Raw genomic sequence first — 25,292 nt, 5'->3', positions numbered from 1 at the left:
CATTCCCCTTGAGTCTTCTCTCCACATTAAACATGCCCAATTCTTTCAACTGGTCTCCGGTGAGATCAGACTATCTCTGTCATCTCTCTTTCAGTCCTACATCCTATGATTCTCTGAAGATCAACACATACACTCAGACATGTGCTCTGACAAATAGAGGCACAAATATATACACTGCCCAGCATGGTACAGTGGAAAGAGGACTGCCTCTGGAATCAGAGGAACTGGGTTTGAATCTTACTTCAGAAGCTTACTCCCTCTATGAATTCTGGGCAAACACACCCTCTCTGGGGTTCTGTTTTCTCATCCACAAAATGAGGAGGTTGGACCAGATGTCCTTTGAGCCCCCTTCCTGCTCTGTAGATCTATGAATCCGTCCTCATTCGCACCCTAACCCTCCTGGTACAGCAGCGTTGGAGTCTGGGAAAATCTGCCTTCGAGTACTGCTTCAGATATATTGGCTGTGTGACCCCCGGGTAAGTCACAGCTAAGTGCCCTCAAGCAACTCTGGAATGTTATATATTGTAGAACACTTGCCAATTTGCATTGGCAGAAGCAATTTCCTTACTGGGAGTTCCCTGAATCCAAGAAATTACAGATCCAGATAATACAAACTCCCAAAACCTTCACTTCAAACACTCTTCTTTATGAGAGTGGGATGAAGACATACATAGACTGAAAGAGGGAGCAGAGAGCAGAGCTCCCAAGGTCTTGGAGGGGAAGTCAAAGCTTGCACCTGCTCCCAGGGTCTCTCCCCAAAAATAATAATGATAATAATAATATTAATAATGATAACAACTAACATTTATATGCACTTCCTATGTGCCAGGTACTGGTCAAAGTACTTTACAATTATTACCTTTCTTGATTCTCCCAATAACCCTGGGAAGTAAGTGTTATTATTATCTCCATTTTACCGATGAGGAAACTTAGTCAAAGGGGTAGAGTGACTTGTCCAGGGTCACACAGTTAGTAAGTATCTGAGGCCAAACTTGAACTCGGCTCCTCCTGACTCTAAGACCAGCACTCTATCCACTATAGCCTAGTTGCCCTGACAGTTTGGTCAGAGATTGTTAGAGCTGGAGGTGAGGCATAGAATAGGGTTGGACTGAGAACCAGAAAGACCTGAGTTCAAATCCTGCCTCCAACACTTACTTGACCTTATCTCAGCCTTCCTTTCCTCATCTTGAAAATGGGGATAATAGGGGACAGCTAGGTGGCACAGTGGATAGAGCAGCGGCCCTGGATTCAGGAGGACCTGAGTTCAACTCCGGCCTCAGACACATAACACTTACTAGCTGTGTGACCCCGGGCAAATCACTTAACCCCTATTGCCCAACCAAAAAACAAGCAAAAAAAAAATTGGGATAATAATTATACTTGCTTCATAGGGTTATTGTGAAGATTAAATGAAATAATCTATAAAAATAAGTGCTATGTGAGGTCTAGCTATTGTTGTCATGAGAGCCCTCTTTCTCTCTTTCCCCTTCCTCCCCCTCCATAACACAAACACTGGTTAAACTTCTTTCTCTATACTCCTTTCAAGGTATTGTCTGTCTTCTAGAACAAACCTAAAGGTTCCTCTTTCCTATTGCCTTTAGGGGCCTGGTCTCTCCTCCTCTCTCCTTTCCTTTTCCCCCATTGGTACCTCCTTCCCCCTCTCCCCACCCAGAGATCAGCATTTGTAAGGCATTTGAAAGATGCTGACCCAGCAACCCAAGAATTTCACACATGTGGAATGAGCCCCTCCACCACCACCATCACAGAAGGCCAGCTGGGCATACAGCACGTGGCAAGGCACAGCAGACAGCAGGAGTTGGGTGCCCTACTTTTCTCCATGGGGCTAGTACCCAAATGTGTCTGTCTGCTGTGCTAGGTTGTAGGGAACTCCCAGTGGGGTAGCAGGGGTGAGTGCTGTGCCATTACTCTGAGCAAAGGATGCCTCCGAGGTTAGGAGGGAGAAATCTCCCCTCCACGTGTCACCAATTAAATATTGGTTAGCTGGACTGTGCTCCAAACCTCACTGGTGTATTCCCTTCCCTCTTCCAACCATCCCCTGCTCCCTTTCCCAAACAACCCCACATACCAAACCCTGACTCACAGGGAACAAATGGAGCTTGGTATTGGGGGAGGGAAGAGAGAGACTCATTTTGACCCATTTCCAGGTTGTCATTGGGATAAGTGGATGACGGAAACTGGGAGGATGAGGATGTGTTTGACAAGAGGCAGCACAACATAACAAAAGGAACTCTGGACTGGGAATCGGGAGACTTGGATTTCAACCACTTAACAGGTCATATTTTCCTCAGATTCTCATTCTCTCGCATTAAATGAGCCAAGCTGAACTAGATAGATGATCACTAAAGCCCTTTCCACCTCTAATAGTCTTTGATTTATGGGAATTAGGACCTGAGGGCTCTTCTCTTCTTCCCTTTCTCCTTTACTCACCACAAGGTTTCCGATGACCATAACCATGAGAAAGACGATGAGGCACATGGGCTGACCGGCCACCTCCATACAATCCCACATGGTCTCGATCCACTCGCCACACAGGATGCGGAAGACAATGAGGAAGGAGTGGAAGAAGTCATGCATGTGCCAGCGGGGCAGGGTGCAGCTGGAATTGATCTTACACACGCACTCCTTATAGCTCTTCCCAAAGAGTTGCATGCCCACCACGGCGAAGATGAAGACGATGATGGCCAACACCAGCGTCAGGTTTCCCAAGGCCCCGACTGAGTTACCAATGATCTTGATGAGCATGTTCAATGTGGGCCAGGACTTGGCCAGCTTGAAGACTCTCATCTGGGGATAAGGAATGAATTAATGAAAATAAAATGGATGAACCTCTTTTGTTAAGATGCTCTCCCATCTTGAGCTGTAAGGGAGAAACATGGCCATCTTTGATGAACTCTTGGTTTGATGGAGCACATGCCCTTCTTGCCTATGGGAAACCATATGTCCCCATTCTCTGGGAGTTCCTGTACTGATAGGAATAGGAAAGAGGATCAAGGTGGGATGGGGCTGGGGTCAAAAGGATTTTAGTTCAAGCTCTGCTTTTCACCAGTTATCATAGGATTTAAAGCTGGATGGGACCTTAAAGACAATTTAATCCAGTCCCCTCATTTTATGGCTAAGGAAATTGAGGTCCAAAGGGATTGAATGAGTTACCAAGTTTGTCGTTGTTCAGTCATTTCAGGTGTGTTCTACTCTTCTTGACCCTATTTGGGCTTTTCTTGGCAAAGATACTGGAGTGGTTTGCCATCTCCTTCTCCAGCTCATTTTACAGATGAGGAAATTGAGGCAAATGAGATTAAGTGACTTGCCCAGGGTCACCCAGCTAGTAAGAGTCTGAGGATGGATTGGAACTTAGGAAGAGGAGTCTTCCTGACTGAGGCCCTGTGTGCTATCCACTTCACCACCTACCTGCCCATTACCAAATTTATACAAGTTCTATGTCCCAAGAGTTTGGATTCAAATCCGATGAATCCTCAAGCTCAACATGCTCATAACAGAAATTATTATCTTTCTATTCCAGATTGACCCTGATTCTCTCGTTTCTGTCAATGGCACCACCACTCACCCAGGCTTAAATCTCATTGCTGTCCTCACCTCTTCCCTCTCTTTCAAGTCCTATGTCAGTCAGTCAATAAACATCTGTTAAGTGCCTGCTAGGTGCCAGGCACTCTGCTAAATGCTTGGGATACAAAGAAAAGCAAAAGACAGTGTTCGCCCTTGAGGAGTTGATGATCTATGTCCAGTTGCCAAGTCCAGTTGATTCTATCTCTATAATATCACTTTAATCTGTCCCCTTCTTTTTTATTCCCATTGCCACTGCCCTAGAAGATGGCATCCTAATCAGTTTCTGACTATGATTAGCAGCCTCCCACTGTCTCCCAAGCTCTTTCTTTTCCAGTCTTCCATAATGACACATCTGATTGTGTCAGCTCCACACTCAAAACCCTTCCATTTCTCCCAATTGCCTACTAAATAAAGCCCAGACTCCTCGGGCTAACAGCAAAGACTTTTGTCTAGCCCGTTTTTCAATCTTATTTCACGTTTCTCTTCTCCATGTGTGCTATAGTCTATCCATACTGGATTATTCACTATTACTTGGGAGTGTGTGTAGACACAGAGAAGCGACAATGCACCTCCCATCTCTATTGCCTTTATTCGTACCAATTTCTATCCCAAGAATAGTCTATTTCTTTTTTTTTTTTTCTTGGTGAGGCAATTGGGGTTAAGTGACTTGCCCAGGGTCACGCAGCTAGTAAAGTGTTATGTGTCTGAGGCCGGATTTGAACTCAGGTCCTGAATGCAGGGCCGGTACTCTATCCACTGCGCCACCTAGCTGCCCCAAGAATAGTCTATTTCTAACTTTAGAAATCTTACCCATCCTTTAAGATCCATCTCAAAAAACACTTCTTCCAGAAAGTCTTCCCTGAGCCTCCCTCCTGGTCAGAAATAATCCAGCCTCCAATAAGACTTTGTACTTCTTTGTAGTCATATTATATTTTATTCATTACTAGCGTTATTATATACTTATTACATAGTATTGAATATTTGTACCATATGCCCCATGCTACATTTTAAGTTCTATATGGGCAGGCAGTGTGTTCTAATTATCATTATATGTTCCCTTGGGCTTAGCACAGTGTTGTACACTTTAGACAGCCAGGTGGCACATTGGATAGAGTACTGGGCCTAGAGTCAGGAAGTTGTTGTTGTTGTTGTTGTTGAAACCCCCCATTTGGGGTTTTCTTGGCAGAGATATTGGAGTGGTTTGCCATCTCCTTCTCCAGCTCATTTTATAGATGAGGAAACTGAGGCAAATGGGGTTAAGTGACTTGCCCAGGACCACACAGCTAGTAAGCATCTGAGACCAGATTTGAACTCATGAAGATGAGTCTTCCTGACTCCAGGTCAGGCACTCTATCCACTGCAGCACCCAGCTGCCCGATTTTAAAAGAGTGGTTATATGAAAATGATGATGATGGGACAGGGGAGACATTGAATCAGCTCTTGTAGAGTTCACAATCCTACTGGTGAGACATAATCCCTGCCCTCAGGGAGCTTCTAGTCTAGACATGATCCCAATATTTGGAATTCCCAGTACAATGGAGGAGACACTGTCCCAAATCTCAGGGGGCTCTCAGCCTGATGTAGGAGACCTGGTCCCTGCCTTCAGTGAGCTCCCAGTCCAAGAAAGAAGACATGGTTCCCAACCCTAGGAGTCCCCAGAGTAATGAGGAAGGGGACTGCCAGGCAACCCCAGGCTAGGCACGTACCAAGCGGAAGGATCGAAGCACAGAGAGCCCTTGTACATTGGCCAGCCCCAGCTCTACCAGGCTCAAGGTGACAATAAAACTGTCAAAGATGTTCCATCCCTGCTGGAAGTACTCATACGGATCCATTGCAATCAGCTTCAGCACCATCTCTGCGGTGAAGATGCCTGTGAAAACCTGGGGAAAACGATCAGTGTTACAACTGCTCCCTAATCTCCTCCCCGTCATTCACAAAATGACTCCCTCCCTCCCAAACGCGTAAAATACATTCCAGGAATCCCCCTTCAGAGCCTACTCCCTTGGAATTCTCCCCTTATGGCTTCTCAACAACCATAAGGCATCAAGAAAGGGGGGCCCAGGGCTGTCCACAATAGTAACTGATGATGCCCTGACCTTGGAATCAGAAAAACCTGAGTTCAAATCCTGCCTCAGACATGTATGAGCTGTGTGACCCTGGACAAGTCACTTAACTTTTGTCTCAGTTTCCTCAATTGTAAAATGGAAATAGTAATAGCATCTGCCTTCCCGGATTGTAAGGATCAAATAGGATAATATTTATGTAGTATGTAGTACAGTATCTGGTACATTGTAGGAGCTATGTAAATGCTTTGTTCCCTTTCTTTCCCTTTTCCCCCCTCCTTACAGTTTCTAGAGAACCACAGGACATCAGAGAAAGGAACCCAGGGCCATGAGCTTCAGCAGCAATCTGTTCCCTGGGCTTGGTAGGAAACAGTGGCAAGAGAGCAGAGCTGGGCACAGCCCCAGAGGCCTCTGCACCCTGGCTCTGCACCTGTCTCCGCCAAATTCAACAAGCATTGATTAAACACTCATTATGTGCAAAGTACACAAAGCAAATCTGGTATGGACCGAAGGAATTCTTTTCCTGATTAAACTTCAGGTGCTGCTGACTTTATGTGCCTGAGATGGAATTTCGGAGATAAGGTCGGGTAGGGGTGCCCTCCAGGGCAGAGTGGGAGACAGATGAGGGAACTGAGACCCATACATTTCAAAAGCCCTGTCTCCCTGGGTGTCAATTAGATCCCTGATCCTGATTTCATGCTGAGATTTGAGCTGCTTAGCCTCAAAGCCATAGGGGGAGGGGTCTCAAGCCCTAACCCACGGACACACAGGCCCTCAGAAGGGCCTCTTTCCCCACCTGCCTCAGGCGTATGCTAAAGCCCTCTCTGGGGAGCCTTCTTTGGTCATAGCAGGTGCCCAGACCACAGAAAACAGCAAAGGTCCAGGGACCAGTCAGTGGAACACACCCTAGAACAGCTGTGTGGCTTAATCAAAGGGAAAACCCGTTTCCAGACCTGATCCTGTGTCTCTGGATGGACATTCCTCAGGGCCCCTTTGGCCGTCCCAGTCCCGCCGCTTGTCACTCCATCTATACCCCAGCTCTCACCCCTGAGGCCCCTATCTCTAGGGTTTTACTCTAGGCCCAGGGCTGATTCCCATTCTTCCTCGGTATCTCTTGCCTCTCCACATAGGAGGTTTCTCAGGACCCAACTCTCCCCAAATCCATTGTGGTAGGAGCTAAAGCAAGGACCAGAGAAGGCTCAGCTTCCTTTTGTCTGGGCCTGGCTCCCAGCAAGGGCTGGGAATGAGGTGCTAATGCTTCTAATGGTGAGGGGATAAGCACAGAGATCAGTGCATGTCAACAATAGAGAGGGAGGGTGGAGAAGGGAAATTGGGGCAGATGGGCAGGCAGGCAGGCTTGGAAACCTTAGGACTAGAGACTGGAGCCCAACAATTCCTAAGCCCGCATATCCCTCATTCTGGGTTTGTCCTCTGTATCCCTTGTTCCAGGAAGAGACTGGGACCCTGGGACATGGATCCCCTTCTCCAAGACAAGCTAGCACCAAAGACCCATCACACTCTCAGTGACCTAGGTTGCCCAGGTATCTCCAAGAACCCTAAAACATAGCTATATATACCTCCAGATACTTCCTCAGGACATTCCCACAGACATCCACATACCCCCACCATCATCCATACAATCACAGACATCCTCCAGACACCTTCACATGTGGCTCAGAGGTTTGGAGCTGAAAGGAACTCAAAAATTATCTAGTTAATCTAACCTCATTTTAGAGATGAAAAAACTGAAGTCTTAAAAGAAGTGACCTGCCCACGATCCATACGACCAGCCATAGGGATGACAAGGGGCAGAGCCATGTTTTGTTATGTCTATTATACATGCCAGCAATGGGCAGGTAAACCCAAGAGCCCAGGTAATAGCAACTCCCTCCCACCCCCCCACTTCAGCTCTGCCTCCAGCCAGATCCGTTTAGCTTTCCTCCAGAGAAGAAACCCTCACAGAGACTGGACCTGGAAACTCCCTCTTCAGGTACTGCAGGGTCCGTCTCCTAAGGGGGTTTGTCGTTGTTCAGTCATTTCAGTCATGCTGGACTCTTCTTGACCCTATTTGGGCTTTTCTTGGCAAAGAAGTTGGAGCAGGTTTGCCATTTCCCTTCTCCAGCTTATTTTTTTTTTACAGATGAGGAAACTGAGGCAGAGTGAAGTGACTTCCCCAGGGTCACACAGCTAGTAAGTGTCTGAAGCTAGATTTGAACTCACAAAGATGAGTATTCCTGACTCCAGACCTTGCAACTCTATCCACTGTGCTACTTAGCTGTACCTCCTAAGGGGGTACACTTACTGAAAACCCAGTAAAAAAAAGTCCTCAGCATTGTCAAATGCTTCATCATCAGAAACAGATATGGATTTCTCAATGGCAATGACTCTAAATAAAAGGTCTTGCCATCTGCACCCTAAGGACCACTTGGCCTTTTCATCTGACTTGCTGCTGAAATTTTTGCCATGAAGTCTCCCCAATTATTGATCATAGATTCAGAGCTAGAAGGGACCTCAGAAGCCATCTGGTTTAACCTCCTCTCATTTAGAATGGGAACTCCTTGAGAACAGGGACTGTCTTGCTTTTTCATTTGTACCCCCAACACTTAATGCAGTATTTTGCTCATAGTGAGCACTTAACTGAATGCTTCACTACTAATTAATTCATTTATTCATTCATCCTTCTATTCACCCACAGACTCCCCCCTCACACTCCCCTACATACACTCAGAAATTCACCACATCCACCCAGCCCTCTGCTCCCTTTCTCCATAGAAATCCCTCCATCCCCTCATCCCCCTCTGTACCAGGTTGCCCACAGTGAGCACATGCTCAAACTGGGGAGTCATGGGGTAATGCTCCATGGCCATGAAGACTGTGTTGAGAACAATGCAGATGGTGATGCCCAGGTCCACAAAGGGGTCCATGACAATCAGGTATACGATCTTCTTTAACTTCACCCATGGAGCACAGCAATTCCACACCAACAGCGTATGGGCGCACTTGTACCACCATGGTGGGCACTTCTGATGGGCCTCCTCCAACTCTGGGGGTAGGGGGTAGGAAGAAGGAAGCTCAAGGTGTTTCAGGCCCACTATCCCTCCTTCCCATTTTGGAATCAATTGGGGACAAAGTGACTCTGTGCCCACGAGGAGGAACCAGGAGTAGGTATAGCTAGGTTCTTCCAGAGGATAGTTGGAGAGAGTTCCATATTCCTTGTGAGTGGACAGACAACAGAAAAGGAAGTGTTTTCCCTCCACCTCCCCACCACTCAGGGAAAAGGAGGAAGAATTTAGAACCATATGTCAAAGGCAGCAAGAGTTGGCTTTAGGAAATCCTTTGATTAGAAGGGAGCATCATCTAGACGTGGGAGTTAGGGAAGGGCAATTGGGGAGGTGTGTAACTTGGACTAGGAGTAGATGAGATTAGCAGCACCCAGGACAGGGGTCTCCAACATTTTTGGTCCCAATACAACTTGACTTTCAGTAAACTTTCCCATGCCCCCTATTCAATATGAAAGGAAATAAATTCCAGAATTTGTCATGCATATGCACATAATAATACAAATAGGATAATATAATCATTTACCAAATATTCCCCATGTTCCTTTTTTGTCCCCCTGACCTACAGGCAGTGTGGCCCACGGAAGAGTGTAAGGAGGGACATATATTATAACTTTTTACAAATGCCCACACATCTTTAATGCCAGAAAATCGCACTCTCCATGGGATGTAGGTATTTATTTTGTGATAAATCAAAGTATTATTTATGATGACTTAAAGCTTCAAGTAGACAGTGGGTAAGGGTAAAGGAAGGTTTTTTAAAACCTTGTCCTTAAACTTTTTCCACTCGCTACCCTTCAGCATTTCTTAAACTGTGGGTCAAGACCAAATATGGCATTCATGACTCACAGTCTAAGAAGCTCTCTGAGGTAGATATGACATCTCCACTTCCATTTCCAACTACTTGCTTGACATCACCTGAATGCCATCTCAGAATCAAGATATCTTAATAGATCTTCTTCCTGAAATTGGCTCCTCCTCCTGACTTCCCAGTTTTTGCCAATGTCCTCACCATTCTTCCAGGCACAAGCTGAGTCCATCTATTCCTTGCCATTCCTTTCACTAACTACTAGTTCACACTTGTACTACTGCAATAATTTCCCAGTAGGTCTTTTTCATTTCATCTTTCCCCTTCCGGTCTATCCTATGTACCATTGCTAGCTTAATCTTCCTAAAGCATAGCTCTTATCTTTCCTCTCTTCCTTTTTGTTTATTCCTTTCTTTTCTTCCTTCCTTCTTCCTTCCTCCCTTGTTCTTTCTTTCTCTTCTTTCCTTTCCTTCTTTCTTTCCTTCCCTCCTCTCTCTTTTCTTCCTTCCCTCCCTCTTTTCTTCCTTCCTTCCTCTGTTCTTTCCTTCCTTCCAAACCTGCACGCTCTTCCAGACCTATGTACTTTATATGTCTAACATGACTGTACATGTGTAACCTACATCAGATTGCTTGCTGTCTGGGAGGGGGCAGTGGAGGGAGGGAGAAAAATTTGGAACTCAAATTTTTTACAAAAATGAGTGTTGAAAACTATCTTTACATGTAATTGGAAAAAAAATACTATTAAGCAAACCTATGTACTTCGGAAAAGGAGTTGGGCCAGTCAGGCATAGAGTGAAGGAAAAGAGACAGCCCAATTGCTGCACCCACTGGGAAATCCTCCAGTAAATTTGCATATCGAATCTATAGAGGATCCATGGGGAAACATGGGCAAGAAGCACATTAGATTACAAGATACGGATGAGTTGAGATCTATGTCATTGGACGAGTGTCCACATCAATGAGAGCCTAGATTCACTGAGGAAATATTGAAGATTGTGTGATTGTTGTCAAAATCTTTGAATGGTGAATTTTGATGGATTGAAGTCTCACTATTCTGGAGTAGAGGAATGGGGTTAAAACAAAACAAAACAAAAAACCCACCTGGAGTGAGGACAATGTGCACTTCCTGTAGGAAAGTGTTATTCTTTGTCTTTTGACTGTCTAACACAATATCTGATGCCATAGCAGGTGCTTAATATTTTGAATAAATATTCTCTATTTAAATACTAGTTGGAAGTCTGAGGTTGTTTGAAGGAATAGAAACTAACTATTCATCAGGTTCTTAGCCATGGATTTTTTCCCCTAAATTTCAGATAGCTTGTTTCATTACTTATTTTGTTTTATGCATTTAAATACATTTAGAAAAAGGCCAGGAACCCTTGCCCTCTAAAGGATAGCTACACTGTTAGATTATGTTTTTCCCAGAGAAACTGGAGGGGAGGAGGATGGCAGAATGACCTACAGAAAAATCACAGAGAATAATCTTGATTTGTTCCCTGTACCTCCTCAGCACAGTCTAGCCTAGGGGAGTTCCACTCTTGTACTAGTCTATCCATCCATCCACCTGCTTCACCATCTAGTCCCCAATCTTCCTCTGAGCCCAGACTGGGGAAGGTAATGACTTTTCCATCTAACTTCCTGTTTGGGTTTGTGGATGGAGAAATATTGCACTTGGAGGGTTCTACTTTTGCCCCTTGCCTTGGAATTCTTGGGGACAGAGGTTTCCAGTTTCCGGAAATGTGGTCCTTCCTGGTTAGTATTATTAGACTGTCCTTCCTCATCCCCTTGTCACCTTCCCTCCCCCATTCCTGCCCGGAAGCCAATGGCCCTTAGAGCTGCTAGGCCCTGTGGCCAGTGCTGGGTCCAACTAAGCTGTGACTATATTTATCACAGCCATTTCTTCAGCTCCAATATTAGGTTACGGTTGTCCTAAAAGTCCAACTTGGCCTGGCCCTTCCTTGCCGACCTGCCCCGAAGCCAAAACTACTCAGGTCAGTCATATGGCAGTGGACCGAGGAGGGAACTAGGGGGGTATCAAGCACGTCCCAAAATATGGGCCCTTCACCTTCCATGGCATCCGAGACGGCACTTTCCATGCTGCAGCTCTGTCTGTGGGGGTTCTGGGATGGTCTCCTTCGGGACTGCAGAAGGAGAAGGGTTGAGTTAGAAGGGCCAAAAGGCACAGATGGGGTAGGGCCAGAGATGGAGGAAGAGTTGTAGGGAATCCTCTCATCTGATAGAATAGCCATCTGCTTCCACACAGAGCCCAACCGAAGATTTTAATAGACTGAACACCAGGCCTGGGGATCAGACAAGGGTGCCAAGGGTGTTGTGTTAGGAAGGGGAATTCCTCAGATCCTCTTTGAACTAAGTAGATGACTGTGCAGCAAACAGAATAATTGTTGCATGAGATGAGCAAAGGATGAATTAATAGCTCTCTGGCACTTCTGAATAATAGAGTTGCCCCCCCACCCCATTACATACACCACGAGATAAGGAGGTCAATGTTGCAGCTGTCCTCCCCCTCCTCTGTCTTTATATCTCCCATCCAGAGTTAGACACCTCCCCACCTGACCCCAGCCTGAAGAAACAGGTTACATCACAAGACAGATGGTACCTCTTCTGTATCCAGGCCACCATTGCAATCCTTCCCCTGCATCTGCAGGTCCCCATCTCCCTCACCATTCTCCAGGGCTGCTTGAGCCTATAAACCACCAAGGATGAATTAGGTGAGGCCTTCCCTTAAACTATGAACCATTTCCTGGAACTAACTCTCCCCTTAGCTCAGGCATGAGCAGAAAGATGACAAAGGATGAGGGTCCCAACTTCAGGTTACTCCAAATCATGTAGGGTAGTTAGACCCTACATCTTGAGAATCAGCATGATTTTGGATGAATGGAAGGAGGATGGTATTGGCTGAAGCCCGTGAATCTGAACAGATCCCATTCTATTTTCATTCCTGTTTCTGCTTTTTATGGGTTGCTCTTGGTCCTTCATTCTTGAAGAGGACCAATGACATCACAAGGGTGATGTCTTTGTGGGTTAAGAATGCAAAGGGAGAGGGATCTTTCCTCTAACCTTTTTGGATGTAGGCCGGCTTCTCCTCCACACGCCACATAGCACCAAAACCTGGCTTTTCCTAATAATTTGTTTAACAATACTAGGCACAATCACATTCTCTGATGAGATGTATCTCTGGGCCTTTTCGGCCAAGATTGGCCTAGAGGTAAATGCATAGACTGTCAGAATGTCAGAATTGGAAGAAAACTCAGATCATGTAGCCTAGGGGCTATTAATCTTTTTCAAATCATGGATGCCCTTTATTAGCTTGGTAAAACCAACAAGCCTCATCTCAGAAGAATGTTTTAAATGTATAAAATAAAATCCATAAAATAACAAAAGAAATCAAGTATATTGAAATAGAAATATCAAAATATTTTTCAAAAGACAAGGTCAGAGACCCCAAGTTTATAACCCTACATCTCACTTAAGAGCCTTACTTAAAGGAGATCCAGAGAAAGGGAAGAGACTTGTATGTGTGTGTGGGGGGGGGAGGGGTTGTCCTTCATTCTCAAAGAGGACCATGACATCAGGAAGATGATTCCATGACTTGCAAATGAATTGAATTTTAGTGAGGGAGGGCTGCAGAAAGCCAAATCTAAAACCCCAGGTTTCCTGACTTTCAGTTTAAGAATCTCCTTCCCTAGCACCAACACCACCCCATTTCCCCTCTAATGTCTTGAGTCAGGACCCTCTACTCTTTCTCTCTCTCTCTCTCTGTCTGATATCCTCTGCCCTCCCTTACCCCCATCCCATAGCTCCTTCATCACCATCCCACCCAAGAGGAAACGTGGTCCCAGGGGTCAGGTCCCAGCTCCAGGTCTGTCCCCCAGCCCAAACGCTGACCAGTTTCTCCTGTTCCTCCTGGTGCTTCTTGAGTTTCTCTAGCATCTGCTGGAACTCCTCCTCCTTCTCTTGCTCCTCTGCCAGGGTGGCATCATTCTGCTCCGCGTAGGCCATGGCCACCACCGCCAGGATGAGGTTGATGAGATAGAAGGAGCCCAGGAAGATGATGACTACAAAGAAGATCATGTAGGTCTTGCCAGCCGCCCGAAGGGTCTGCGGGAATTGGGGAGGAAGGGGGATGTCCCGTGACTCCCCCTCTGAGCATGACCTCGACCACCCGATAACAACCACCAGGGTAACATGGACAACAAGAAGCTTTAGCGTGCCAACACCACAGTGAGTTTGGGACCTCGTCAATGTGGGAAATGCCCTCTGGTGTGCCTGCCCATCCTGTTCGACTCTTTTCCTTTTTATAAAATAGATTTACATTTTTTCCCCCATTGGCTTTATTTCCCATTGTATTCCTCCTTTTCCCTCCCCCTCCCAGAAAGCTATCCCTATAACAAAAAATTTTTTAAAAAAAGGACAAAGAAAAGGAAAAAATTCAGCAGAACAGAACTATGCAACATTCTGCTCCCATGAAGTGCCCCCTACCCCTACCCCACCCCTGTAAACTAGTGGAGGGTGGCCTCATCTCTCTTCTTTGGGGTCAAGCTTTATAGGTTTGCTGGATGGCTCTTTTTATACACTCCCCTAATTTGCCAGAAGGGAATTTACCCTGGGCTGCAGACTTTCCTCATGTCAACTTGACATAGTAATAATAATATTAGTAATAGTTAATAACAATGTAACAACAACAAAAGTAATAACTATAATTGATATGTGCTTGAAAGTTTGCAAAGTGTTTTACAGCTACCTCATTTGATCCTCATAACAATCCCAGGAGGTAGGTGCTGTTCTTATTCCTATTTTACGGATGAGGAAATGGAGGCAGGTTAAATGACTTGCCCAGAGTCATACTGCTAGTAAGTGTCTGAGGCTGGATTGGAACTCAGATCTTCCTAAGCTTCCTAAAGTGCTTCCCACAGCCTTTTATGCATTCTGAAACATCATCTAAACACCCATTCTTCTGGCTGTGTTCCACAGTTAGCTAGGTGGTACAGGGTGAATGTAATAATTTTGATCTCTGTTTTATAGATAAGGCTCCAGGATATTAGTTATCCCTTCCAAATTTCTGAGGTTAGGGGGAGCATCTCCTACATGTAAAATTTTTTGGCCCTTCCTTCAGCACTAAAGAAGTCTGGATTATTAGGGTATTAAAATATAAAATGTTATACTATAAATAAATGTATTATATTTATATATATTATATATTACATAAGAGTATATATAAATATACTATAAATATAAATAAAACTATAAATAAAATATATTTTACAATGCTATACATATATTTTATGCATTTCTGCATTTCTAAAACTTTTTCTGTGTTGTCTGCTGGCCTTTGCATGTTGTCTGTGGCTTCTGCAAAACTCCAAAAAAATTCCGATTTAATTTTTTATGCCAACCCACGATGTATCATAACCAACATGGGGAAAGTTGCAATGTGGAAGGAATAATTGTACTTGACTTGCTCCTTGCCAATCAACCATACACTTCCCCTGCCTACTGCTCCTATCACCCCCAACAAATAATAAAACTATTAAGCTATTAAAAAAATTTTAAACTATTAAAATAATAAAAGTATTAAATAAATAACAAAACTGAATGTCTATGTAACCAATGACCCTGAGAAAGAGAGATCCTTTCTTCAGGGAGCCTACAGCATAACTCTGGAGGGGAGCCAGAGAAGGAACAGATCAACTTAGTGGACAGACAGCTTGCCTCAGGGGCAAGAAGACCTGGGTTGAAGTCCTGCCTTTGACACCTCCTGGCTTTATGTCCCTGGGAAACTCACTTAACTCTAAGCCTCCATCCCTCATTTGAAAATGAGAGATTTGGATCAGATGGCCTCCGTGATCCCTTCCAGATCTAAATTTGTGATCCTGTGACCCCTCAGGCAGAGCCAGGCCAGCCTCAATAGAGCTACCTACACTCTCCCTTCGAAAGTGTGTGCTAGCCCTGTCCTATTTCTCAAGAGCTTTAACAACTCACTCCACCACACAGGCGTAGGCAGACCTTCAGCTTGTGTGTGTGTGTGTGTGTACACATACACACACACACACACACACTATGGTCCTCTCCTGTTTCCTCTTTCCGTAGACATTACTCTACAGCTCATTCAATGCCCCTCCTCCAAATTCTCTGGGATGAGGGAAAGAGGAGTGAAAGGCAATTGTGTGGGTACCAGGACCCAGAGAGACAGGAAAGAAAGCTATGAATGGGGGTCCTGGGAGAGTTAAGTAGGAGAAGAGTAGGAAGTCCCCAGGAAGGGAGTAAAGGTAGGAAGAAACCATATAGGAAACAGATTAGACTTGGTTTTTCTTGATTTCAGAGGTCAGAATTAGGTACAAATACAATGGAAGCTGCAATAAGGCAGATTTCTGCTAGATGTAAGGGGAAAATTTCTTAAGATTTAGAGCTGAGAGTGGAATGGAGATAATTACACAAGGAATGTGGTCTCCATCTCTGAAGGTTGGACAATCATTAGTTGGGGATGCTGTAAATAGGTTTGATATTTAGATGTAGGCTAGGCTAGATGACCCCTAAGAGAAGAGTGGTCTTGGGGGCCTTAGAGGATGGCGTACCAGCTGGAAGAGGTTCTCCCAATAGTCTTGTGTCATGAGTCGGAAGAGGGCAAGGAAGGCCCAGCTGAAGGTGTCATAACTGGTGTAACCATAGTTGGGATTCCTGCCTGCCTTCATGCACTCGTAGCCCTCAGGACAGTGCCTGAAAGAGAAGGAAGGAGGTTAACAGGGTATGTACTGAGGCTGGATGTAGCTTCCTCCAGCCTTTCATGTCTATGTAGCCTTTACTAACTACTGGGGGGCTTGTAGTCTTGGAATCCCTGAGTTGGGGCATGAAGGAAGAAGATGGAGTAGGACTCTTCCCAATGTCTTTGTACTTGGGCCAGTGCCTTGGGAGAGGAGGAAGAGCTTGAGTTTCTGGCTGGTAAAGAGCCCCAGAGAAGGGATGTGAAGAGAAGCCACCTAGGTTCTTGGGCAAGATGGATAGGAGCTCCACTGTGGAGGGAAGCTTGGGGGTGCCCAGTGAGAGGTCCTGCCTCTACCCTCAGGCACCCACATACCAGCTGGATCATTTTCCCCTTTCTCTGCATGTCTTGGTTTCCATAGCCCCATCCCAAGTCCCTGCTCCCACGTCCCCTCTTCCTGCCTTTCCTTCCCCATCCCTTCTAGCTCAGTATCTCCAGTCTGTGGGGGTAGCTTCTTCCTTCCCCCTGGTATCACTCACCCTGCATCGCTGCTGTTTCCACAGAGCAAGGCATCAAGGGCACCCTCCAGGAAATAGAAGTTCCCTTTGTTGGGGATGAGGGGCATCACAGGTCATGGAGGAGGGACATCACGAATACAAACGTGTTGGGGCACGTATGTATACAAACATACATAAATACATTACATACATACATGCTCCTATTCCTTATTTCCCACCCAATTGGGAGAAAGGGGGCTGCTCTGACTATCCTTTGAGCTCCTACTGCTCCATCTTTCCTCTCCCTCTGCCCATCCGCAGGCCCCTGTCTCAGTCTAAGTATCTCCAAGGAACGTGACTTCAGGGGACAGAAGCTCAGAGTCCAATGTGGCTAAAGAAACACAAAGCAGCTGACACTAAGTGTTTCTATGATGCTGAAGACAAGTATGTACAGTCAGTTCTCATCATTTGTGGTAGCTTTGGTCTATAGAGTCAACTTGAACACTGAATTGGCAAATACTCAACCATTGGTGCTAGGGGAAATACAGGGTTAAGTTCCTGTGAGCCTCTGGTCACAACATTCACTTTAGCACTTTCTAGAATGGCCTCAAATACAGATTGACAAATTTCCTCTTCCTTTTTCTGGACATACCATATTGTTGATTCGTTAACACCGAATTTATGGCTGACAACATTATGACTCATGCCCAAATGAAGCTCATCTATTGCATGTGTTCTCTCCATAAAACATATTGCAGCCTTTTTGAGCTTAGAGACTCTAGACAATACTTCAGCGCTGTGCTTGGGGGCCATTTTAAACAGGGAAATCACAAAAAAGCATGAAAATGTAGAATAACATGGCACTAAATAGACCTTGAAAAGAACCTCAGCTGGGAACATTCCCACTGGGTGACTCCAATTTTCTGCTGCTCTTTGCATGTGCACAAATGACCAAGAAAGCATCTTGAGTGTTGATTTGGGGGTTAAAGATAAATTTTATCAAGTAGGCAAATTTAAAAATATGGAATCTATGAATAATGAGGATCAACTATATATATATATATATATATATACATATACATACATGTATGCATATCACATATATTTATATACACATAAATGTGCATTATATATATTACATGTATACAGATAATATCTATATATAACATACAGATGTCTTTTTCTCTGTCTCTATCTTTCTCTGCCTGGGAAGATAGGACGCTATTGTTGCCCAAAACTGGGTGTCTATACAGATTAAACAGAGAGAGCTAAGTGCTCAGAGATTGGGAGAAAAGGACTTCCCTAAAGGTGAGAGGCCAACAGAAGTATAACTAGTATAGGGCAATTGGAGCTTTGTCCTAGGCATTTAATCTGCAGGGCACTGACATCACTTGGAATTCTTTGGAGCACTGGCATGAGTTCACTTCCCCTCTTCTACCAATCCCAAGCCATTTCTACCTCTCTACCCTAGCCCAGTTTCCACAGCATCCTGAAGTCCATGCTCTGAGGTTTCTGTCCACCTTCCTCTACCCCTCCCAGCCAGTCCTCTTCCTTACACTCCAGCTGAAGGCTCCTTCTTTCTGGCTACTTGTCCTGGGCACAAAAATCCATTATTACAGCTCTGGAGGCCTGGCCCTTCTCACCTTCATCATTGATGTAGGCATCCCAGTCAAAGGTAAAGTTGCTGTATTCTGTGTTGTTACCAAAACCTGTCTCATTGCTGAACAAGGCCGTCCCATGTCATACCAAGTCTCATTGATGCCACTGAAGGGGGGTGGCCATTTCACACACTTTTGCCTCAGATTCCCCATGAAGAGCTGGAGCCCAACTAAGGCGAAGACACTCAGGCAAAAGACTGTGAGAATCATCACATCCGACAGCTTCTTCACCGACTGGATCAGTGCCCTACAATTGTCTTCAGTCCTAGACAAGAAGATGGCAGTGATGGTGGGCGTGCATGGGGGTGCACCAGGGAAATAGCTCCCCCCCCATTGCTGAACTTGCCATACTCTGACTCTCGTTCTCTGCATCAGTCACCTCTTTCAACACCCGGTTTAAAGACTTATCCTCCTTGTGAAGCCTTCCTAGATGACTCCAATTATTTCCTGGTTTTGTATGTCCTTGGTTCTGTTTCTCATAGATTCTTAGACCTTAGGATCTACACTATCTCGCAGTAACAGTTCACATTTATATCATACCTTAATATACTTTACATGCATAATCTCATTGCATCTTTACCATAGCACTGTATAGGAGGTATTATTATGTCCATTTTACAGATGAGAAAGTGAGGCTCAGAAAATTTAAGTGATTTGTCAAGGGTCACTCAGGGAGTAAATATCTGAAGTGGGATTTAAACCCAAAGTCTTCCTGACTTCCCTGTCATTTCCACCCTATATATCTTGTTTGTACATAATTATTTGCATGTTGTCTCCTTTCCAGAGTCACACAGCTAATAAGTATCTGAGACTGGTTTTGAATTCAGGGCCTCCTGGCTCCATGTCCAATACTCTGTCCATTGTGCTACCTAACTGTTTCTTGAGGGCAGGAACTATTTTAGCCTTTCTTTGAATCCCCATTGCTTAGCATAGTGCCTGACACACAGTAGGTGCTTAATAAATGTTTGTTGCCTGACTGACTTCCAGCCTCCTAGACACTGTCACATTCTTTATACTTGATTAAATGCTACCTCAACTTACTCTCTGTTTGGTCAACATATGTACAGGCACCCAGTGGGTCCTTAACTATAAAATAGAGATAATAGCACCTCCATTCAGGACTGTGTGAAGAAAAAATGAGCCAATATTTGAAAAGCACTTAGCACAGTGCCTGACACTGCTGCTAAAAAGCTGCTAAAAAAATTCTTCCTTTCTTCCTTCCTTCCTTGCTTTTTCCCCCTTTTTCCTTTCCTTTTCTTTCTTTCTTTCTCTTTCTTTCTCTTTCTTTCTTTCTTTCTTTCTTTCTTTCTTTCTTTCTTTCTTTCTTTTTTCTTTCTTTTTTCTTTCTTTCTTTCTCTCTTCCTCAAATATAGAATCATAGATTTATACATTTAGAGCTAGAGAGTTTTTATTCCCCAAGTAAAATGTGAGCTTCTTTTATTTTGCCTTTTTTGCGTGAGGCAACTGGGGTTAAGTGACTTGCCCAGGGTCACACAGCTAGTAAGTGTCAAGTGTCTGAGGCCAGATTTGAACTCAGGTCCTCCTGACTCCAAAAAATGTGAGCTTCTTCAGGACAGCCTGGCTTATACTTCATGTCCAAGTATCTCCAACTCTCAGCATAGTACTTTGTACCAAATGGTCACTTCATAAATTTTTTTGGGTTGTAAAGAGAACACCTAGTTCAATCACAACATATTACAGACAAGGAAACTGAGACCCAGAAAGATGAAATGACTTACATGAAATCACTTTACAAGTGGCAGAATGGAGACTAGAACTCGAGTCATCATACTACAAACCGGTGCTCTTTCCACTCTACTTCCCCGACTTCTTGGATTAATTGAGTAATTGATTGATCTTGAGAAATAATTTGGTACTGCTCCCTGGTACTATACCTACAGACAGCTATCTAGTTTTGATCATTTCTAGGGACAGAGAGAACAATTCCACAACTTAACCTTGAGTGCACATTCCAATGACCTATCCCTTTGATCCTCAAGAGGTCCTTCCTCCTATCAGATCAGAATCTTACTTCCTTTAGAAGCTCATTTCTTCTTTTTCAGTCTCATGTGGGCAACATGCTTCAACAGCCTCCTCAGCAAAACCTACCACAAACTTAGAGACAGTGAGCTGTGTGGTACAGGAAAGAACCCTTGACTGAGAGTCAATAGACCTGAGGTGTCATCCTGGCTCTGATGCTGACTAGCTGTGTGATCCAAGACAAGTTGCATGACCTTTCTAGGCCTCAGTTTCCTCCTTTGTAAAATGAGATGGTTGAACTAGATATCTCACATTTATAAAGCAATTTCCTCCCTATAATCCTTGAGGAAGGTAATATAATTACTATTACCACCATTTTAAAGTCAAGGAAAATGAGGTTCAGAGAAGCTTTGTCCACGATGATATAATATCTGAAGACAGAATTTGAATCTTGAACCTAGACCATCTGACTCCAAGTCTGGCCAGCATTTTGCCCCTGTACTACCTAGAATTAACTTCTAAGGTCCTTTCTGTTGTTATTCACTCATTTTAGTCGTGTTTGACTCTTTGTGACCCCATTTGGGGTTTTCTTGGAAAAGATACTGGAATGGTTTGCCATTTCCTTCTCTAGCTCATTTTACACATGAGGAAACTGAGGCAAACAGGGTTAAATGATTTGCCCAGGGTCACCCAGCTAGCAAGTGTCTAAGGCCAGATTTCAACTCAGGTCTTCTAATTCCAGGCCACCTAGCTGTCCCCTTTCTAGCTTTGATATTAGAGTGTTTCTTCCTTTCTAGCTTTGGTGTTAGAGTGTTTCTTTGATTTTTCCTCTAAGAACTTCTTCTCCATCCCTTTGATCAACGTGGTCTCCACTTTCTCTACCTTTTCCAGGTCCTAGGTCTCTTACTTCCTATAGTGACAGATTCCTTTATGCTGTTTTTACTTTGCACTTGTCAACTACATTACTTTGGAATTATATTGCTGTTGTTTCTAGTGTACGTCTGTGTGTGCTTGATCTCCCCTAATAAAACCGGAAGTTCCTAAAGGATATAGCCCCCTGTCCCAAAGCCCACAAGGATGGGACTCACTCCTTATTGATGGAGATGGAGATGAGGGCTTTCATCTTCCTCAGTAAAGAAAGAGTCCCGTCCTAACAGGCTTAGGGACAGAAATTTCTTTTCTTTTTTTCCCTTTTTTTTGGGGCAATTGGGTTTAAGTGACTTGCCCAGGGTCACACAGCTAGTAAGTGTCAAGTGTCTGGTCTGAGGCTGGATTTGAACTCAGGTCTTCCTGACTTCAGGGACAGTACTCTATCCACTGTGCCACCTAGCTGCCCCAGGGACAGAGATTTCAAGGGGAAGATATGAAATTCTTCCAGGGACCTCATGCTGTGTTTTAACATAGTAGGCACACAATGGTTCTGATGTTGCTTACTTTCTTTTCCACTCTGGTCAGAGGAGACTTTTTCTACCCTGTGTTTTGGTCTAAGTACCTCATAATGAACAGGAGCCTATGTTTCTCTGGCCTTAAGCTTTTTCACTCTGGGAAAATTTCTTTTGATCTGAAGTATCCTGTTAAAGGACAACAGCCTCGGGTAGGGGGAGAAAGCAGAGGAGCAAATGCTTCCAAGGCATGGAAAATGGGATGGAAGCCATGAGATATTTGCAAAGTGCTTTGCAAACCTTAAAGTGTCATATAAATGCTAGCCATCATCATCATCATCATCATCATCATCATCATCATCATCTTTTTTATTATCATTATTATTCAAAAGTCCCAAACCCCACCCTACCCCAGAACACCCAGTACCTGGAATGACTGTTATAGTCTTCAGGGCTCGAAGCACACGGAAGGTCCTCAGGGCTGAGATGTTGCCCATGTCCACAAACTCTGTCAGGTACCTGCAGGACAGGACAGTGGAGAAGTATTCATGCCAGTGCCTTAAGAGGTGAGAAAGGATCAGTTGTGTGTCTATGGAGGGGGGAGTGGGGATGGTGTAGCAGATAGCACTCAGTCGTTTTAGGTCTACCAAATTAAAGGGATTCCTAAGGAGACAAGGCTGGAGTTGGGGTGTTGGGAGGGACCCAAACTGTATGTAACCCCTATTGTGAACCCCAAGAAATGCTCCAATAGAACAGGAGACAGAAGAGCTGGAGAGAATGCTGTTTAGTCCTCTCAAAGAAAGTTGGGGGTTTCGTAACAAAGCATTTGTAAAGCACTTTATAAAGCACTTTCCTTACAACCTTGTGAGGTTGCTCAGGCAAAAATTGTTGTTCCTATTCTACAGATGAGGAAACTGAGTCTCAAAGGAATTAAGGGATTGGGTGCTCAAGGTTGCACAGCTAATAAATAGTAGAACTAGGACTTAAAATCCAGGTCTTCTGACTTGAAGCTTTCTGCATCACACCATAACTTATGGTCTGATAAAGTAAGACCATCCTCTTCTCAGGATCTACCCACATGCTAAGTAAGACCATCCACTTCTCAGGATCTACCCACATGCTAAAAGGTCACCTAATCATGCTGTTCAGGACTCCTGATTCCCATTCTCCCACTTCTCTAAGACAGCACCTTCCTGAGGTGAGTTCCCTCACACTCTCTGGACCCTTTTCCTGTCCCCTCAGAATTCCCCTCACGCCATCATGATGACACTGAAGTCTAGCCAGTTCCAGGGGTCCCGGAGGAATGTGAAGTCATCAATGCAGAAGCCTCGGGCAAGTATCTTGATGAGGGACTCAAAGGTGTAGATTCCTGTAAAGGTGTACCTGGGAGCAAGGGTGAAGCTGAGAGTGAGGGAAGAGCCGTGACCAGCAAAGAACACTAATGTGAGACTTTTTTTTTGCCCTAGCACTGTCCTGGACACACTTCTTTTCCTATGTGATCCTGTATCCTAGATGGTGACAGCCTCATTCTGGAGTCCTCTGCTTTCTTTCTCTGGCAGCCTTATACCAGGTGAGTGTACCCTCCATTCATCCTTCCCCCACACCCATTTCTACCCAAGCTTCTTGCCCAGGTGTGAAAATTCTTAGTTATAGCTTTGGGTGAGGGTGAGGGTGAGGGTATATGTGTATGAAGTATAGGAGGTGGGCTTACGAGTGGTTGGGTGTGAGCGTAAGAGTGAGGAAGGAAGAAAGACAATGAGGGTAGTGGTAACAGATGTGTATCTCTGGAAGGATGAAGGTGACAGAGGTTGTGAAAATTCAGGAATATTAAGGAAGTATCCCTATGAGGGATAAGAGTGACAACACCAGAGTGGATCTTTCCCAGGATTCAAAGGGCATATTAAGGACAAAGGTTGAGAGGGAATCTGCTGCATCCCAGGGAGGAGAGTGACTGTGATGAAGTATGCTACTACCCCCCTTCAGGTAGGGGGACTGAACCTATTATTTTATTGGTATGAGGAGCTCCCTTAAAAAAAAACAACTCCCCTACCAATGATCCTTCTCTGCAACTTCTAGTCTTAAAGAATTATCTAGAGCACTTGGAGGTTAAATGACTACCCAGTCATGATGCATCAGAGGTGGGACTTGAATGCTGGTCTTCTTTTCTCTGAGGCCAGCTCTCTATCTATTGCACCACATTATTCTTAACATACCCCTGGAGATAAGGATTTTGGTGAAATGAAGGTGTGTCCCGGGAGGGAAGTGTACTTGGATCATGCGTGAGAGGTGTAGAGGAACCACACATGTGAGACTTACTCCACGTTTTTGGACCAGGGTGGTGGGTCACTCATGGTCATGAACACACAGTTTGCCAGGATGGTGATCATGATGAATAAGCTGAACAACGTTAGGAGGGGGAAGGGTTAAGGAAAGTTTGAGAGTAAACAGAGATAGGGAGGAAAGGCAAGGGGTCAATACCGGTCAACACTCTAGTTTTCTTCTCTATGTCCCTCTCAATAGATGTGCCTTCCCACAGCCTCCTCCCTTCCCTGTCTATCCCTCCAGCTGCCCTCTCCAGCTCCAGCCCAGGTGCCCCCATGCCCATTCTGGGAAGGATATGAGTGGATGAGAACTTTGATGGCCCCACGCCTTATCTTACTGAAGGGGCTCAGCATATACAGGGCTGGGGTGGCTGAGAATCGGAAAATGGATTTTCCCTTGTTCAACACGATGAAGGTCTGAGAGGCAGAGGCCATGAGAGACACAGAGATATAGAAACAGACATTGAGAGATGTGAAAATACAGTGAGAGATACTGATGGAGGTTTTCAGAGACATTGAGTAAGACGGACTCAGATTGGGCAAGAGAGAGACGAAGACAGACTATGCAAGGCACTAAGGAATGTAGACAGAGACAGAGAGATGCAGAAAAGGACCATGAGAGGTGCAAAGAGATAGACATGGAGAAACAGAGGGAGGGAAAGAGATGAAGAGACAGAGATACACAGTCAAAGGCTGCAAAATATGTAGAGAAACAGGAAGAATTAGAGAAACCCATTGGTCAAAAGGTATGGAGAGCAAAGCCACAGAGACAAAGGGACTGAAATACACCAAGAGGCAGAGGCACAGAGAGACACAGGGACGAGACCTTCTTGTCACTGTAGTAGGGATCCAGATCCTCCAGTGGGATGCCGATGACCTCAGGTGGGGGGTCTCCATAGATGAGGGGCAGATTCTTCCCCGCTTCCAGGTCACTTCGTGGCTTCCTCTCGGGCTCCTCCACCTCAAGCTGCTTGTTCCGAAGGAGTCTTGCCTCCTCCTCTATTGCCCGCTTCTCTATGGCCTGCAGGGACTCAAGAGTGAAGGGACGCAGGCAGTCGGGTCCAGGGGGCACAAGCATGGGCACAGGTGGGCTTGCCATCCTTTCATCCTGTGATCAGGGGCCAGGGAGGGTGGGCAGGATCAGAGCAGCTGCAACACATGACCCCCCCAGAGCCAGGGATCACTGTGGCCATCCTGGGGCCAGTGCCAACCCAGAGCCCACCT

General features: G+C 45.0%; 1 protein-coding gene and 1 pseudogene across 1 annotated transcript; both read right to left on the bottom strand.

The window, feature by feature from the left end:
• Window positions 1-645: 645 nt before the first annotated feature.
• Window positions 646-2,805, bottom strand: LOC144457685 (sodium channel protein type 4 subunit alpha pseudogene; annotated as a pseudogene).
• A 2,471-nt stretch (window positions 2,806-5,276) lies between these two features.
• Window positions 5,277-25,195, bottom strand: LOC110215889 (sodium channel protein type 4 subunit alpha). Its single transcript, XM_078155745.1, is given in 14 exon segments — window positions 5,277-5,462; window positions 8,450-8,688; window positions 11,578-11,653; window positions 12,130-12,216; window positions 13,419-13,631; window positions 16,106-16,247; window positions 16,770-16,833; window positions 18,454-18,630; window positions 18,633-18,650; window positions 22,175-22,266; window positions 23,002-23,130; window positions 24,064-24,153; window positions 24,367-24,485; window positions 24,895-25,195. Coding segments are annotated over 14 exon segments (1,905 nt in total). The 5' UTR covers window positions 25,168-25,195.
• Window positions 25,196-25,292: the final 97 nt, after the last annotated feature.

The sequence above is a fragment of the Phascolarctos cinereus genome, unplaced genomic scaffold (assembly GCF_003287225.1).
Source record: "Phascolarctos cinereus isolate Bilbo 61053 unplaced genomic scaffold, phaCin_HiC Scaffold_5;HRSCAF=322, whole genome shotgun sequence".
NCBI classification, from domain to species: Eukaryota; Metazoa; Chordata; class Mammalia; order Diprotodontia; family Phascolarctidae; genus Phascolarctos; species Phascolarctos cinereus.
The sequence above is the reverse complement of the archived record's forward strand: the minus strand, read 5'-3'. Positions and strand labels throughout refer to the sequence as shown.